The sequence below is a fragment of the Cololabis saira genome, chromosome 21 (assembly GCF_033807715.1).
Source record: "Cololabis saira isolate AMF1-May2022 chromosome 21, fColSai1.1, whole genome shotgun sequence".
Taxonomy (NCBI): domain Eukaryota; kingdom Metazoa; phylum Chordata; class Actinopteri; order Beloniformes; family Belonidae; genus Cololabis; species Cololabis saira.
This window is the reverse complement of record NC_084607.1, coordinates 35801790-35817727: the sequence shown is the minus strand read 5'-3', so window position 1 is coordinate 35817727 and position 15938 is coordinate 35801790. Positions and strand designations below refer to the sequence as shown.

At 44.1% G+C, this 15938-nt stretch overlaps 1 protein-coding gene across 1 annotated transcript in view; it reads left to right on the top strand.

Annotated features, from left to right (window-relative positions):
- The first annotated feature begins 12064 nt into the window (after positions 1–12064).
- ppl (periplakin) overlaps positions 12065–15938 on the top strand; it is a 30769-nt gene continuing 26895 nt past the window's right edge. Inside the window, exon 1 of the mRNA XM_061712865.1 lies at positions 12065–12356. Coding sequence (XP_061568849.1) covers positions 12307–12356 — 50 coding nt within the window. The 5' untranslated portion in view covers positions 12065–12306. The remainder of the gene's footprint in view (positions 12357–15938) is intronic.

Here is a 15938-nt window from a genome sequence, read left to right as displayed (position 1 = left end):
AATTTTTATGGACAGGATTTCTAGGCGTAGCCAGGGGCCGGAGGGGATCCGGTTTGGGGACCTCAGGATTTCGTCTCTGCGTTTTGCGGATGACGTTTTCCTGTTGGCTTCATCGGACCGGGACCTTCAGCATGTGCTGGGGCGGTTTGCGGCCGAGTGCGACGCGGGAGGGATGAGAATCAGCACCTCCAAGACCGAGGCCATGGTTCTCCACTGGGAAAGGGTGGCGTGCCTTCTCCGGGTGGGTGGAGAAGTCCTGCCTCAGGTGGAGGAGTTCAAGTATCTCGGGGTCTTGTTCATGAGTCAGGGAACGATGGAGCGTGAAATTGACAGACGGATCGGTGCAGCGTCCGCAGTAATGCGGTCGATGTTGAGCTGAGGTGGCTTGGACATCTGTATCAGATCCTCCTGGACGCCTCCCTAGGGAGGAGTTCCAGGCATGTCCCTCCTCCCTAGGGAGGAGTTCCAGGCATGTCCCTCCTCCCTAGGGAGGAGTTCCAGGCATGTCCCTCCTCCCTAGGGAGGTGTTCCAGGCATGTCCCTCCAGGGGGAGACCCCGGGGAAGACCCAGAACACGCTGGAGAGACTATGTCTCTCAGCTGGCCTGGGAACGCCTCGGACTCCCCCCGGAAGAGCTGGAGGAAGAGATGGAGGAAGAGCTGGAGGAAGAGCTGGAGGAAGAGCTGGAGGAAGTGTCTGGGGTGAAGGAAGTCTGGGCATCTCTGCTGAGGCTGCTGCCCCCACAACCCGGGAACGGATAAGCGGCGGACGATGGATGGATGGATGTAGCCAATACTAAGTACCCCCCCCCCCCCCCCCCCCCCTCTCCATAAACCATAAAACCAGATATTTTGGCTGTTTGCTAGTCTAAAGCACAACTGAGGTTCACAAAACTGCTTCTGAGCAAACCACAAGACTTAGGACCAATGTCTGATGAACAGATGAGACCAAAGTCAAACTTTTGAAGTTTAAAGCCCCAACACCAGGGCTAAAACATAACACAGCATTTCAGCAGAAACACCTCACCAGCACTGTCAACCCCGCTGGAGGACGGGTTAATCACCTGGGGCTGGTTTGCAGTCACAGATTGTTTAGCTGATATCAAGTACAGTCCTGAAACAGGTTGATGATTCCTGAACGAAAACTACATTTCTTTATATTACATTTAGCAGAGGATTTTAAAACAGAGGATCAAGTTACAGTAACATAGAAGAGGCCCCATTTCCACCTAGCAAAAACGGTGGTGTTTTCATGTGTTTTGGCTGTTCGTTTACACGAAAACGAAGCTCAAAGTCACCAAAAATTTCATTTCTGAAAACTCTGGCCAAAGTGGAGATTTGCAAAAACTTAGTCTTCACGTTTGCTTGAAAACAGAGGGAAACGGACATTTAGGGCCAATACCAATGTTCACCCTACTTTCTACCACTAGCCCTAAAAATGAAGCCACAGGCGTAGGGCCCTTGTAATCTTCCCTAGGGATTGGGACACCACTTTCTACGTCACTGCGTGGTTTACGTTCAGGTACGTAAGCGACTGCGTAGTTACGTTTGCACATACGTCACACCATATCAGGAAACCCAGAGATAAAAGCTGTTTTAATTTCAGCTGTAGCGCTGTTAATATGCCACTTTATTAAGTTTTAATATTTTTTCAGGCGTAAAAGTAACCGTTAAGATCCCCAACCTGGGCTCAGTTTATCCAAATAATGCCTGTTAAGAAATTTGCTCCGATGTTTTCGGGGGATGAGAAGAGAAGATGAGTTGCCGCGTAACCTACGCCGTAGGCTCTGCGTTGGTGTAATGCGGAACCATAAATCAGCTTTTATTCTGGCGAGATCTGAAAAGACTTCGCAACAACGGGCAAGCGAGTGATTATGTACATTCACTGAGTGAATATTATGAAAGTAAAATATATATTTCTCGCTAGAAATGTAATCAAAACGCATTTTTATGCAGAAACTAACTCAAAATATTGATTTGACAAATGTCCGCCATGTTTTTTTGTTTGATTCAGTTTGCAAATGATGACGTAAAGCATTCTGGGAAATGTTCTCTAGCCCTCGTCGGCGAGTCAGCATCTGAAATCCCTCGCTGTGAAGGGCTAGATTCATACACACTAACCCTCGTTATGTCCACTAGCCCTACATGCAAAGAGGAATTGGGACACCACTACCCTCACGGGAACATTCAAAATTTAGGGGTAGGGCTGAAAAGTAGGGGTAGGGGGGGGGATTAGGACTGGCCTCTAGGCTTCAGAACATCACATTATGAGACAGAAACGTCACCAGCGTCATGAGTGCGACCTGTGTTTACAATTTGTTTGGCCACCATCGATATTTTCTTGTATTTTACCTGTTTTATATTCTAAAGTCACACTTAAAAGTAACTCCACTTCTCTGTCACTCCAAACCAAAGACTCTCGTTCATCTTGGAAGTAACTGGAAGTTACTCGTGTCATTTGTTGATGTTTTTTTCCAGGATTCTGATTGGCTAGCATGACTTTATCTTCTCGTTACACTGCCCCCTGTAGGTTTGGCTGCTCATAGCACCTTAACAGCTATTTATGTGGGTTCGTGTAAATGATGGTATTTTTCAAAACGTAGAGGGGGAGATATCCGTTTTTGTAAATACCGTGTGTAAACGTGGCCTAAGATGACAATCAAGTGCAGCTCAAGAAATTATAGGAGGAGCACAGTCACCCGGTGCAAATGAAAGTTGTGCATCATCTGTGTAGCATGTAAATGAATAAACTGGCCCAGGGAGGTGCTGTACGTGGCAAAGAGAAGGGGCTCGAGTACTGAGCCGTGGGCCACCCTGGTGGAGCGGTAAGTTAATGAAGAGACATGGATGAAGTCAGACAGGAAACATCTACTGAGAGTTACTGCTGCTGAAGGGGGATCTACACACTGCTGTATCATGGGGGTACTTAGTGTTGCCCTCAATCTTTTTTCTTTCAGGCTTCATTTTGCTATGTTACGACGGAGTATTAGGGCCAAACTAAGACAAAAAAAATGGAAATTACGAGAATAAAGTCATAATAATATGAGAATAAAGTCGTAAAATTACGAGAATAAAGTCGTAATATTTTGAGAATAAAGTCATAATATTACGAGAATAAAGTCGTAATATTTTGAGAATAAAGTCGTAATATTTTGAGAATAAAGTCGTAATATTACGAGAATAAAGTCGTAATATTAAATATATTATAAATATAACTTCACAAGATGCTCAATATTCCTCATTTTAACACATGGAGAAGATGTTCTTCCTTTTCAGAGTTCTCATAAATTATATTCTCATAATATTACAACTTTATTCTCATATTACGACTTTATTCTCATAAATTACGACTTTATTCTCATAATATTACAATTTTATTCTCATAATATTACGACTTTATTCTATTACGACTTTATTCTCATAAATTACGATTTTATTCTCGTAATATTACGACTTTATTCTCGTAATGTTACGACTTTATTCTCGTAATATTACAACTTTATTCTCATAATATTACAATTTTATTCTCATAATATTACAACTTTATTCTATTCCGACTTTATTCTCATAAATTACGATTTTATTCTCGTAATATTACGACTTTATTCTCGTAATGTTACGACTTTATTCTCGCAACATTATGACTTTATTCTCGTAATTTTCAATTTCTTTTTGTCTTAGTTTGGCCCTAATACTCCGTCGTAGTATGTAAATATTGGAAATAGGGGAAAAAGAAAGTTATTGGGTTGTTCATCTGTGGTTGTATTTGTCTAATTCTGACACTCTTTACGTTAGGATGACTTATGTATTTACACCATCAATCATAAAAATTTAGGGTAGGCATTACTCTAAATATTTTGAGTCCAGATGAGTTGATCTCATTACTCAAATGAGTCTATTGCCCAACACGTTTCCATGGAGCGGCAGGTGGAGTTTCCGGTTGCGCTTTGACCGGCCAGGTATGTTTGCAGGGAGGGTTTGGCACACTGTTAATGTTTAAACACAACACAGACTGTAAACTGTGAGCTCCATGCAGGGCCGTCCCGGAGCTGGTAGAGGGGGAGCAATGCCCAGGAGTGACTTAGGTAGGAGCACTGGCTGATAAAATGGGGAAAAAATCGGGATAAAAAGTTGATATAAAAAAAAAAACAGACTGTAAACTGTAGCCTTTACTGAAGCATCTTATTCCCTGACTCTGACCCTCCTATCAGTTTAGATGTGGAGGAATGTGGCAGTGATTCATTCAGCGGGAGGACGGACACAGTATCACGTTTACCTGCATGACACAGTTAGATAACTGCTTCCTGTCAGACAGAGAGTTCCCCACAGAAAACCCTTTGATTATTCCTTTTTGTTTACACAAATGAGACAAAACGTTTTTCCTGTTTGTGATTTTCAATGAACTCAATGAGTTTTTAGAGGGAAGGACACAAACAACAAAAGTAAAGAAAAAACTTGTTTACTGTCAAATGTTTGCCTGATGTTCCATTCGTCGTTCAGCGATAATCATTCTAAAATCCTAAAAAAGTCATCATAGTACACTGTATCTCAGCACCAACTGTAACTGTAATTTATTTAAATCACGTTAACATTTGTATTTTGTTGATTGTGGTTCATTTTAATCATATCACTAAAATTAAAACAGAGACTACCTACACATAGGCTTCAGACTATAAGTTTACTTAAATGGTTCTGATATTACAGATCTGACATAGTTTGAAAATGACAGCTCTTTTACCTTGTAAAAATTCCAATTATCGTAAAAATTAAAAAATAAAAGTTTCAAAGTTTTAAATCCAAAGGCTTTGAAAGCCTGAAAAAGATCTGGATGGCCGGCAGGGGAGCGTGGGCGCCTACCGGGGCCAGTACAACTGGCCCCACCTCCTGGCTTCGGCCACCGCTCCCCCTCCTGCCCGCCCTACACGACTCGCACACACATATGTCCGAGTGGTCGGGGGGTCCGGGGCGTGGGGGACACTGTCCCACGTGCCCCAGACTCTCCGTCCCACGATTTTAATAACATCTTAGACACCGCACACTCAACAATTAATAGATACACTTAACAAGGATACTTAGCGTCTTGGAGGGGGGGGGTCATTGTCAAATTATTGCCATTATTGCATTAGCCACATTCACTCAACACCAGGGGCGGGAGTGGTGCCTACTCCACCCGCGTTCCCTTGTCGGCCTGGGGCGGGGTGGTCGCGGTGCCCGGGTCCTGGCGGGGCTCGCACTGCTGCCTGGGGGGCTACCTGGCTGGATGGATGGATGGATGGATGATAGATGGATGGATGGATGGATGGATGGATGGATGGATGGATGGATGGATGGATGGATGGATGGATGGATGGATGGATGGATGGATGGATGGATGATGGGTGGATGGGTGGATGGGTGGATGGATGAATGATGGATGGATGGATGGATGAATGAATGGGATGCCTGGGTATGGGGCCCTCCGTTGTCGGGCCCGCACGGGTGTCGTCCTGTTGGGGGGTTCCCTCTCTCCAGGCCCGTCTCCCCCCCCCCCCCTGTTGGGGGGTTCCCTCTCTCCGGGCCCGTCTCCGGTCCCCCCCGCTGCCTCCACAGCGGGGCGCCCCTCTGGTCCTGGGGGGCAGCTTTCGTAGGGGCAGGTGCACCTGTCCGCATCGGCGGCCGGGGCGGCTCTGTCTGTCCGGGCAGGCTGGCCCCTCACCGGGTGGGGGTGGTTTGCCTTGGGGGTGGGGGTCGTTGGTCTGGAGGGTGAGGGCCTCCTGGCCACATGTCCGGCCCGTGCCGGGTGGTCGAGGTTCGCCTGGATCCCGGTCCACCGCTGTGGGTTCTCTGGCTGCCTCTTCCCATGGTCGTCCTCGGCTGCCGCCGGGGGTAGGTGGGCCTCGCTGGCGGTGGGTTTCCTCCCGCCCTCTTCTCCCCTCTGTGGGGCTGCTGGGCGCCCTCCCTCCTCCACTATAGTTACAGTTCAGGTGGAGCATCGATTGGACATCTGCTCGTTCACCTGCATGCTCGCTCCGTAGTTTTGGGGGTCAGATAGTCGCGGTAGCCTAGCATAGTTTGGTTGGTGGATTGGGTCCCGGGACCTGGGATAGTTGCTGCTCCTGTTTCTGCCTGTTCTCGTGTCTGTTTATTAATTTTTTTCTTCTTGCAGATTTCCAGTGCTCAACGTGCGCTTCCATGTGTGTTCTCGCGCCTTGGATTAGCAGCGGATGTCCCTCCTCACCACATTGTGCAGGACACTGCATGTAGATATGTGTTGAAACACAACCACCTCATTGCCATGACACCAATGCCACTTCCAAGTTCAAAGATACTAATATTTTCATGTAGGCCGAAACATGTTTAAGAATCACTTGGCCAATAGTTTACGGACAAATTTGTGCGTTCAAATTTCATAAATGACATCCAGTGACCAATAATATGATGTTTTAGATTTAAGTTGTAAGATAAATGAGTTGCACAAACTTTAAAGTTAATGTTTTAGAGAAGGTTTTGGTGGTTTCCTGGAGGCGGCTTATCAGGGATATCCTGGGAAAAAAGATACGTTACAACATTGTTTTCCTAAACCAGACAAGGAATCACAGAAACACAGCAATTTTCACATCCTTTTTCCAGCTGATAACAGCCTACACATCCATGAGAGGTCACAGCTGCTGGATGACGCTTCTTTACTCCTGCAGAGGAATGGAAACAATCACTCTTTCCAATAAAAACACTGCAATCAATTCAAAGCTTCAGTTTAGCAAAAGGACTAAATTTTCACTGCTTACAGAAACCTTGGGGCCTCATTTATAAAAGAGTGCGTAGGATTCATACTAAAAATGTACGTGTGCTCAAAAGCCGAAAATGGCATGCGCACAAAAAAATTCGGATTTATAAAACCGTGTGCACGCACACCTGTACGCAATGTTCTCTTTATAAATCACAGTCCAGCTGGAAGGTTGTGCAGGTGAATTCGCCTCATACCCTGCCCTCTACACGCCACTTTCTATCATGAATGGTCAATGCAAAGTACTTAATGACTGTTTTTGCATAAAAATGAGCCTTCACGCGCAGCGCCTGGCTGCAGTCTGTTTCCCACACTGCTGTGCGTCAGGATGAATGAGACATGTGTCGAGCCACCGTGCCACTAAATGAGGCCCCAGGACTGTCACTTAGTGAGGAGCACTGGGTGATAAAATGGGGGAAAAATTGGGGTAAAAATATTATTAAGAAAGAAAACAGACATCATCAGGAAGGGATTAAATCAACATTCAGAATGAAGCAAACATGATAGATGGCAGGATATACGCTCTCAGAACATTATTAAATGAAGCATAAGAACAAAAAGCAAGAACAGTTCGTAATACTTGCCGTTTTGATAGGAACCCTGTGTAGAGTTGTAGTATCAATAAGGCACACACACACAATTGTTTAATTCAATTCAATTCAATTTTATTTATATAACATCTATTACAACAGAAGTTGTCTCTAGGATCTTTCCAGCGATCAGAAAATGACGCCCGAGCAATTATTACATAAACAATGGCAGGTAAAAACTCCCCTAGTGTGAGAAAAACCTTAAGCCAAACATTGGCAAGGAAAAACTCCCCTTTAGGAGGGAAGAAACCTGGACCAGGACCTGGATCATAAGGGGGGGTAGAAACCTGGACCAGGACCTGGATCATAAGGGGGTAGAAACCTGGACCAGGACCTGGATCATAAGGGGGGACCCTCCTGCTGAAGACCAGCTGGACAGAGCAGGAAAAGAGAGAACAGAGAGAGAGAAGGAAGAACAGAGAAAGGAGTGACACAGACACAATGGCTAACTGGTGCAGTACAGGGATGACAATATAAGCAGATGTAGACAGTGGACACTGAGGATGTCAGCAACCATATAGCAGACATCCACACAGACAGGTGGAAGCAGCAGTGGGATGACCAGAGGGGGGACCTACAGGTCAACATGCAGCTCCTGAAGCTCCGGCCTGCAAACATACACAAAAGAGAAAAAAAAAGGGGGGCGGGGGGGAACAATGGACAACAATGATGGCTATGAGATACTTATAATAAATAAAAAAGGGAAGAGGAGAAGAGAGGAGAAGAGAAGAAGTGTGAGAGGCACCGCCCAGTGGATCATGTCGGTGCCCCCCTGCAGCATAGGCCTATAGCAGCATATCTACCACCAAGATATATTTGAGACCAACTATTATAGTCTTGTTCTATAGCTGCAGCTATGATTACTGACTAACACACTAGAGTTTACACTAACTAGAGGTTTACTAACACTAACTAGAGGTTTACTAACACTAACTAGAGGTTCACTAAACACTAACTAGAGGTTTGCTAAACACTAACTTGAGGTTTACTAAACACTAACTATAGGCTTTACTAAACAGAAAGGTTTTAAGTTTGGTTTTAAAGGTGGAGGTGGTGTCAGCCTCCTTAACCCAGATTGGAAGTTGGTTCCATAGTAACGGTTCCTGATAGCAGAAGTCTCGTCCTCCAAATCTACATTTCAGATACTCTAGGAACTACGAGTAAACCTGCACTCTGAGAACAGAGAGCTCTGCCAGGAACATAAGGTACTATCAGGTCTGGCAAATATTGCGGAGCTAGGCCGTTTTGAGCTTTATACGCAAGTAATGAAATTTTAAATAGGATTCAGAATTTTACGGGTAGCCAATGGAGCAAAGCTAATGTGGCACATAGGATATTTATATATATATGTATATATATATATATATATATATATATATATATATATATATATATATATATATATATATATATATATATATATATATATATATATATATATATATATATATATAATTTCCTGCTCACTTAAATATGTTATTTTATGTATAGCTCTTATATTGCATATACCGCAAACCAAGGCAACATGGTCCTGAAAGGTCAGCTGGTCCCAAGAAGGTCAGTTATTTACCAAAGAGAGGCCCAACAAGGTGAGAAAGACGAGAACACAGAGTCCTGTCTGACTGGTTCAGTCACTGCAGTCCTGACTGCCACACCCCCGATACAAACTCCCAGCACACACTCTCACACACTCCCAGAGACTCTCACACACTCCCAGACACTCTCACACACTCCCAGCACACACTCTCACACACTCCCAGAGACTCTCACACACTCCCAGACACTCTCACACACTCCCAGGAGACACTCTCACACACTCCCAGGACACACTCTCACACACTCCCAGGACACACTCTCACACACTCCCAGGACACACTCTCACACACTCCCAGGACACACTCTCACACACTCCCAGGACACACTCTCACACACTCCCAGGACACACTCTCACACACTCCCAGACACTCTCACACACTCACACACACACTCACACATTCCCAGGACAAACTCTCACACACTCTCACACACTCACACACACTCACACATGGATACTGAGTAAGAGTGTTTATTTTATTAAGAGATACCATCGTGTCATGTTTTTTCTCACCTTTTCTAAGGCAAAACCGTGACAGACATTCGCAGACATTTTATTCAGCCTTTCATTTTATTTTTCCCTGCCTCTCACAACCTTGCAGTCACACCCTGTTTTACATGGTTCAGAGTTTGTTTGCATCTTTGTGTCATGACATCACAGCCTGCAAGGGTCCTAGCCGTGCTGGGGTTTTATCCCTCCTTTCCTCTCCCTCAGAACAGTCAAGTGTCCAGTTAACAACACTGTCGCAGACTGAAATAAAAAACGTGCATGGGTGGGTGCGCAGTGGCGCCACCAGGGGTGGCCAGGGGTAGCCATGGCCCCCCTACAAATTTGCTGGCCACCCCATTGGCCTCAAAAAAGAAAGAGGGATTTTGTAATTTGTTTTAATTTATTTGGCGAATTTAACAAATTTGATGACTGGGATGCAGGAGAGGAGAGAAAAGAAAATAGCCGAGCGTAGCTGAGTGGACTAGAATATCTCCCGTTACCAAGGAAACTGAGTTATGGCTTCTTAAAAAACTTTGTAACTTACCAGGTTCCAACGGCTGCAGACAAGAGATTAAAGGTGACCTATAATGGCATTTAATGTATATTTTAAACAGGCCTTGAATGTCTTAAAAACAATCTAAAGCTTGTTTTTTCTACATAAATCATAAATCCAGCCTGTGGGCCCTGTCACTAGTTTTACCGCTTCTAACCCCTTTTTCTGCGCCTCATTTTTAGGGAAGGGGGGGTATGATAATGAGGCTCTGTGCTGATTGGCTCCCTGAATGACGTGTAGCAGGGGAGGAGGATAAACCTGCTCCGCCACAGCAGCCCGAGCCTGTAAATTATCACAAAACTGAATTTTCACAAATGGAAACTTTATTGTTAAAAAAATAAAATATGAGTTGTATATAAATAACATTTATGCACTATTTCAGCCGGATCTGCCCGGCGGATGCTGAACGCTGGCCCCGGAGCCACGCCGGGCGCCCAGCATGGCTCCGGGGCGCATCGCGCATCACTGCGGCTTGAACCGGGAAATCTGACCGGTTCCGACCGGCCGGGACCGCAGGAACCCGCCTGGACTGGTAGCAGGGACTCCCGGGGACCGACCAGCGGAATTTCAGCCGGATCTGCCCGGCGGATGCTGCGCGACGGGCGCCGCAACTCCACGGCGGGCGCACAGATCGGCTCCGGAGCGCATCCGCGGCGCATCGCCCGTTAGCGGTGATCAAACCGACAGATTTGGCTGAAAATCTCGGAGGGTGAAGCTGATCCAGCCTGGGACAGACCCCCGAGGACCCAGCTCTCAAACCACCCGGGAACCTGGATGATTTAACCCGGATCCGCTCCGCCGCGGCGCCGCGTCCGACTGGCTCAATGAAAGGACCGCTCCAGCAGCGGAGAGAGCTGGTTGTGGGCGTGGTTTCAGCAGCGGAGGCTGAACCTATGGAAATCTGCTCCTGTCGTTACGTAACGACAGGAGCAGATTCTAATCGGCTCAAAAAAAACCACGTGACACTGGGGGACTCTGTCCGGCTGGGGTCAGAGACCTTGCAGAAATTCATGGTATTTTGTCTCCCCTGTGCTGGCAGGGTGAGGGGAGACCACTTTATATATGTTAAAACAAGAAAAAACGTGTTTTTCATAATAGGTCCCCTTTAAATAGTCGCTCAGCCGCGGCTTGTTATAAAACTAATAATTTACACTGAAAACACATTAAAGCATGAATAACTGATTTAGTATTTATGTTTTTTGGTAAGTAACCGTGGTATAAGCGGGAAAATGCCCTTCTAGGTGTACATTATCAGAAACATATGGACAACGCGGGGGCGTGAACCGCGTCGTCCATATATTTCTGATAATGTACACCTCGTCGGGCATTATCCCTATATATATATATATATATATATATATATATATATATATATATATATATATATATATATATATACTGTATATGCCTTAGGTTTACCAACATGGTATTAACCATTAACACATATGGGACAAGTCAGAAAGTTCAAAAAAAGTATTTCTGAGCCTGTATACTACAACAGTATAATAAAATCGTTTTCATTGTCTTTAAGGATTGAGTTTGCCTTTCCCATTGACAATAAATCCAAAAAGTCCTTCAGCCAATTGTATTTATGAAAGCAGTTTGGCTTGCGAATCTCCCAATTCATAAGTATGGAAATTACCAATTTGCCCGGACTGTCATTAGACAACACGAGAATAATGGAATAATAATATGACTTGTTCTGTTGGTCACATGCTTCTTTTTTTATTTTACTTATTTTTCTTTTAGAGCTGGACCTGAACTGACGCTAGAGGCTCCATCCTTCTTAAAGTTTATCTGTACAAACCCTCCCCCCACCCCCAATTGTCTTTTTTTTTTTTTTTTGTCATTGTAATGTTTCTCTTTTTGATTATGTGAAATGTGGTATTGTTAACCTTTTTTTTTATTGTTTCTGTCTTCATTTTGAAAAATAAAAATAATAAATAATAAAAAAAAATAAAAAAAAGTATAATAAAATCGTAAGGGCAGGTGGGCGTGGTCTCGCTCCGCGGCCCCGCCCCCGGGGATGAGTGACAGGTGCGCGGGCGGCGCCCCGCACACTAACCGGTGCCGGGGACCAGAGCAGAGCAGAGAGCAGAGAGCTGCTGAGCGCACAAACCCGCATCCTCCTACCGCTCCACCTGTCCCGGGACTGATCCCCGCTGAGAGGAGACATAACCCCCGCTGAGAGGAGACCTGACCCAAGCTGAGAGGAGACCTAACCCCCGCTGAGAGGAGACCTAACCCCCGCTGAGAGGAGACCTAACCCCCGCTGAGAGGAGACCTAACCCCCGCTGAGAGGAGACCTTACCGCAGCCATGCTGAAGAAGAAGAGCAAGTCCACCGCCATCACGCAGCCCCGGGCCACGTAAGTGATGCTTATACTCACCAGTTATTGTTGTTGTGGAGCAGCTGATCAGCTGAGCTGCTTATGTCACGCAAACCTGTCATGACTTTGATTTATTTGGGATTAAATCACATTATTATAACTATTTATTATCATTTCTACACAAACATACCCCTAGTAGATGTGGATAAAGAGGAATCAGGTCTGGTTTTTTTCTTCTTCCTAAAGTGTTAAAGCCATCAAATCATGGAACAATCTTTCTACCTACCTGAAACTTTGCACAGACTTCAATGTTTTTTCTTTTGCAGTCAAAAAGTGGATTTTAAGGAATCAGACTTGTCAACATTAATTTTATAACTGTTTTACAAGTTTGATAAAATATGTTACCTGTATTTTCTTGGGTATTTTCTTATGTCCCTCTGTTATGTAATATGTTTTGTACATGAGTGTGTGAGTGGTGTGTGATGTGTGGGTGGATATGTGTATGTACTGTGTATATATTATTGATTTGTTTTGTATTTGACGCTCTTACCTTTTATTATCCATATAAGTAATAAGTAAGCTAAATCCGGTACAAAGCATCTTTTCTCATCTCTGAGACTAATGTCATTTTGTAAAATTTCCCTGACACAAATAAACTTAATAAATAAAATAAATAAATAGATAAAAGAGTTCAGAATTCAGAAACTCACAAACCAGCTGGAAAACGCTCAGAAATGGATTTTTAGAACCAGGCTTGCACCTGTGACAGACGTGAGCAGCTTCTGCTCATCTGGGGAAGTATTTCCATAGTTCAGAGTGATGACAGGGGCCCTAGCGGAGCCAGAACCGGCTATGGAACTTTATTCTGGTGCTTATTCTGAACTCATGCCTCCTTGTTTGGGGCTTGTAGTAAAACAACAAGTGTGAAAGCTGTAGGGTTTAATTGCAGCTCTTATTGCACAATGGGTGCTTTAACTCTGCAGTGGGTGTGCCTGATAAGCCGAGTAATAAAGTTGCCCTGACCGGTTTGATAAGTATTCTGCTGGCCTGGCCTGCGTGGAAAGACGACGCGGGAGAGGAATGTGGTGCCGCCTCTCCCACGATAAGGCTGCGATGCTGCTGCCCAGCCCCAGCACCCTGGGGCGATAAGGCTGCGATGCTGCTGCCCAGCCCCAGCACCCTGGGGCGATAAGGCTGTGATGCTGCTGCCCAGCCCCAGCACCCTGGGGCTCGCCGGGGCGCCGCCCCGCCCATCACCAGGGTGGAGCACGGCCTCGGGCCGACTCTGCAAACGTGACAGTCCAAGGTTTAACCCTTGGACTGTCCTTGGGTCAAAATGACCCAATTCTTCTATCATTCTTTCCTCCTTCCTTTCCTCTTTTCCTCCTTTTTTACCCTCCTTTACTCCTTTTTCTTCCTACCTCCCTTCCGTCATTCGTTCCTTTATTACCTTCTTTGCTTTTCCTTCCTTCTTTCCTTATTTTCTCAATTCCTTCCTTCTTCCCTCCCTTCTTTCCTTCCTCCCTCCCTTATTTCCTTTTCTCCCTTCTTTCCTTCCTTTCTCCCTTCCTTCCATATTTTCTCCCTTCTTTCCTCCCTTCCATTTTTTTCTCCCTTCCTTACTCCCTTTCCTACTTCCTTCCTTCTTTCCTTCTTTTCTCCTGTCTCCCTTCCTTCCATCTTTTCTCCCTTTCCTACTTCCTTCCTTCCTTCCATATTTTCTCCCTTCTTTCCTCCCTTCCATTTTTTTCTCCCTTCCTTACTCCCTTTCCTACTTCCTTCCTTCTTTCCTTCTTTTCTCCTGTCTCCCTTCCTTCCATCTTTTCTCCCTTTCCTACTTCCTTCCTTCTTTCCTTCTTTCTCCCTTCCTTCCATTCCTCCCTTCTTTCCTTCCTCCCTTCTTTCGTTCCTTCCATCTTTTCTCCATTCCTTCTCTTCCCCCCCCCCCTCCCCTGACCCACAGACAGCACCAGGGTAAAGGTGTTCTGTGACGCCTCTCGGGTCCTGTCTCCCTCTGAGCTCGTCCAGCTAACTCTGCTTCCTAGAATCTCCCTCATGTGACTTTGTTGAGTCATACTTTCTGACTCTCCTGTCACAAACATGTCAGTAGTAATTCAATTCAAATTCAAATTCAATATTACTTTATTTATCCCCAAAGGGAAATTAATTTAACTAATTTCTGATCAAAGTCAGAAATTCTGGGTTTACTCTTGCAAATGATCTTTCTTATAATGTCTGAAATTCAGAGTTTTCCTTTTGTAAATGTATAATAAAAAAAAGGCGCCTCAAAACAGAATCCTCTGAGATCTGGGAGCCTGTGAAGGGCCCGTATCCAGAGGAAAGTTTACGTTTAAGTTTATGTTAGACGGGACAATGCTTATTAATGAACACTACATTAAGCAGTGTAAATACACCGGGTTTTAGTTTAGTTTCCACCTGCAGTCCCCACAGAAAACATAAAAACAATTCAGTCAAACAATACAATTAAAACAGGGAACAAACATAAAACATACATAGTAGCAAAATATATTTAGCAGCATTTAAAAGCAGTATGGATTCTATCTTAGAGTGACTTGAGTTTAAAGTGACTTGAGCAAAAATGCATATTACGATAATGAAATAGCAGCAATGGTAATATTATGGTACTAGAGTATCCAAGTTGTGTAACATACAGTACAAAGTGTGTGTTGCATTGTACATAGTACATATGAATTAAAACAGTAAAAAAAAAAAAATAACATTAAAAACAATAAAAAACAGATAATTAATGAAACATCAAGAAAACTGATTTCAGTTTTCTTTCAACTCTGAGGGACTCTGGCTCCCTAATTTTCGTCTACATATCTGGCCCTGCTGGCCCTGCTGGCCCTGCAGGGGGGATGGTGGATTTGATCATATGGGGACAGATCATTTGTGCTGATTACAAATAATATAATATATTACAAATAATAGCAGTGACCAAAACACCTGCAGAAATACTGCAGGAATGACATAGCAGCAGTTAAATGCAGCCTTCTGTAAGCTTTAAATATCCACTGGGCTTACATCAAATACATCAAAACACAACAATAAAAAACACTTTTCTGAACTTATCAATATGACTCTGTCCTTCACAGGATAAGTAAAATGGATCACTGCAAAAACTCTAAATCTAACAAGAATATTTGTCTTATTTCTAGTTAAAATGTCTCATTTTAGTAAAAAAAATCTCATTACACTTTAAACAAGACTCATCACTGGAAAAAACAACAATTTTCACCTGTTTCAAGTAGATTTTCACTTAAAATAAGTAGAAAAATCTGCCAGTGGAACAAGATTTTTTTGCTTGTAATGAGAAGATTTTTCTACTTATTTCAAGTGAAAATTTACTTGAAACAGTTGAAAATTGTCAAATAAGTTATTTTTATGGTGATGACTCTAAATGTTGAAATAGCAGTAAAACCACATTCATTGATGAAATGATATAAGGGATGGAAAGGAGGGATGTCAGTTTTACAGGGGGGATGATTTGGACCATTTTTATTTCAGGGGAGGATGCCATCCCCCTTCATCCCCCTCAACTCCAGTACTGGCTTAATGACAGTACTAGTAGTAGTAGTAGTAAAAGTTGTCTCTAGGATC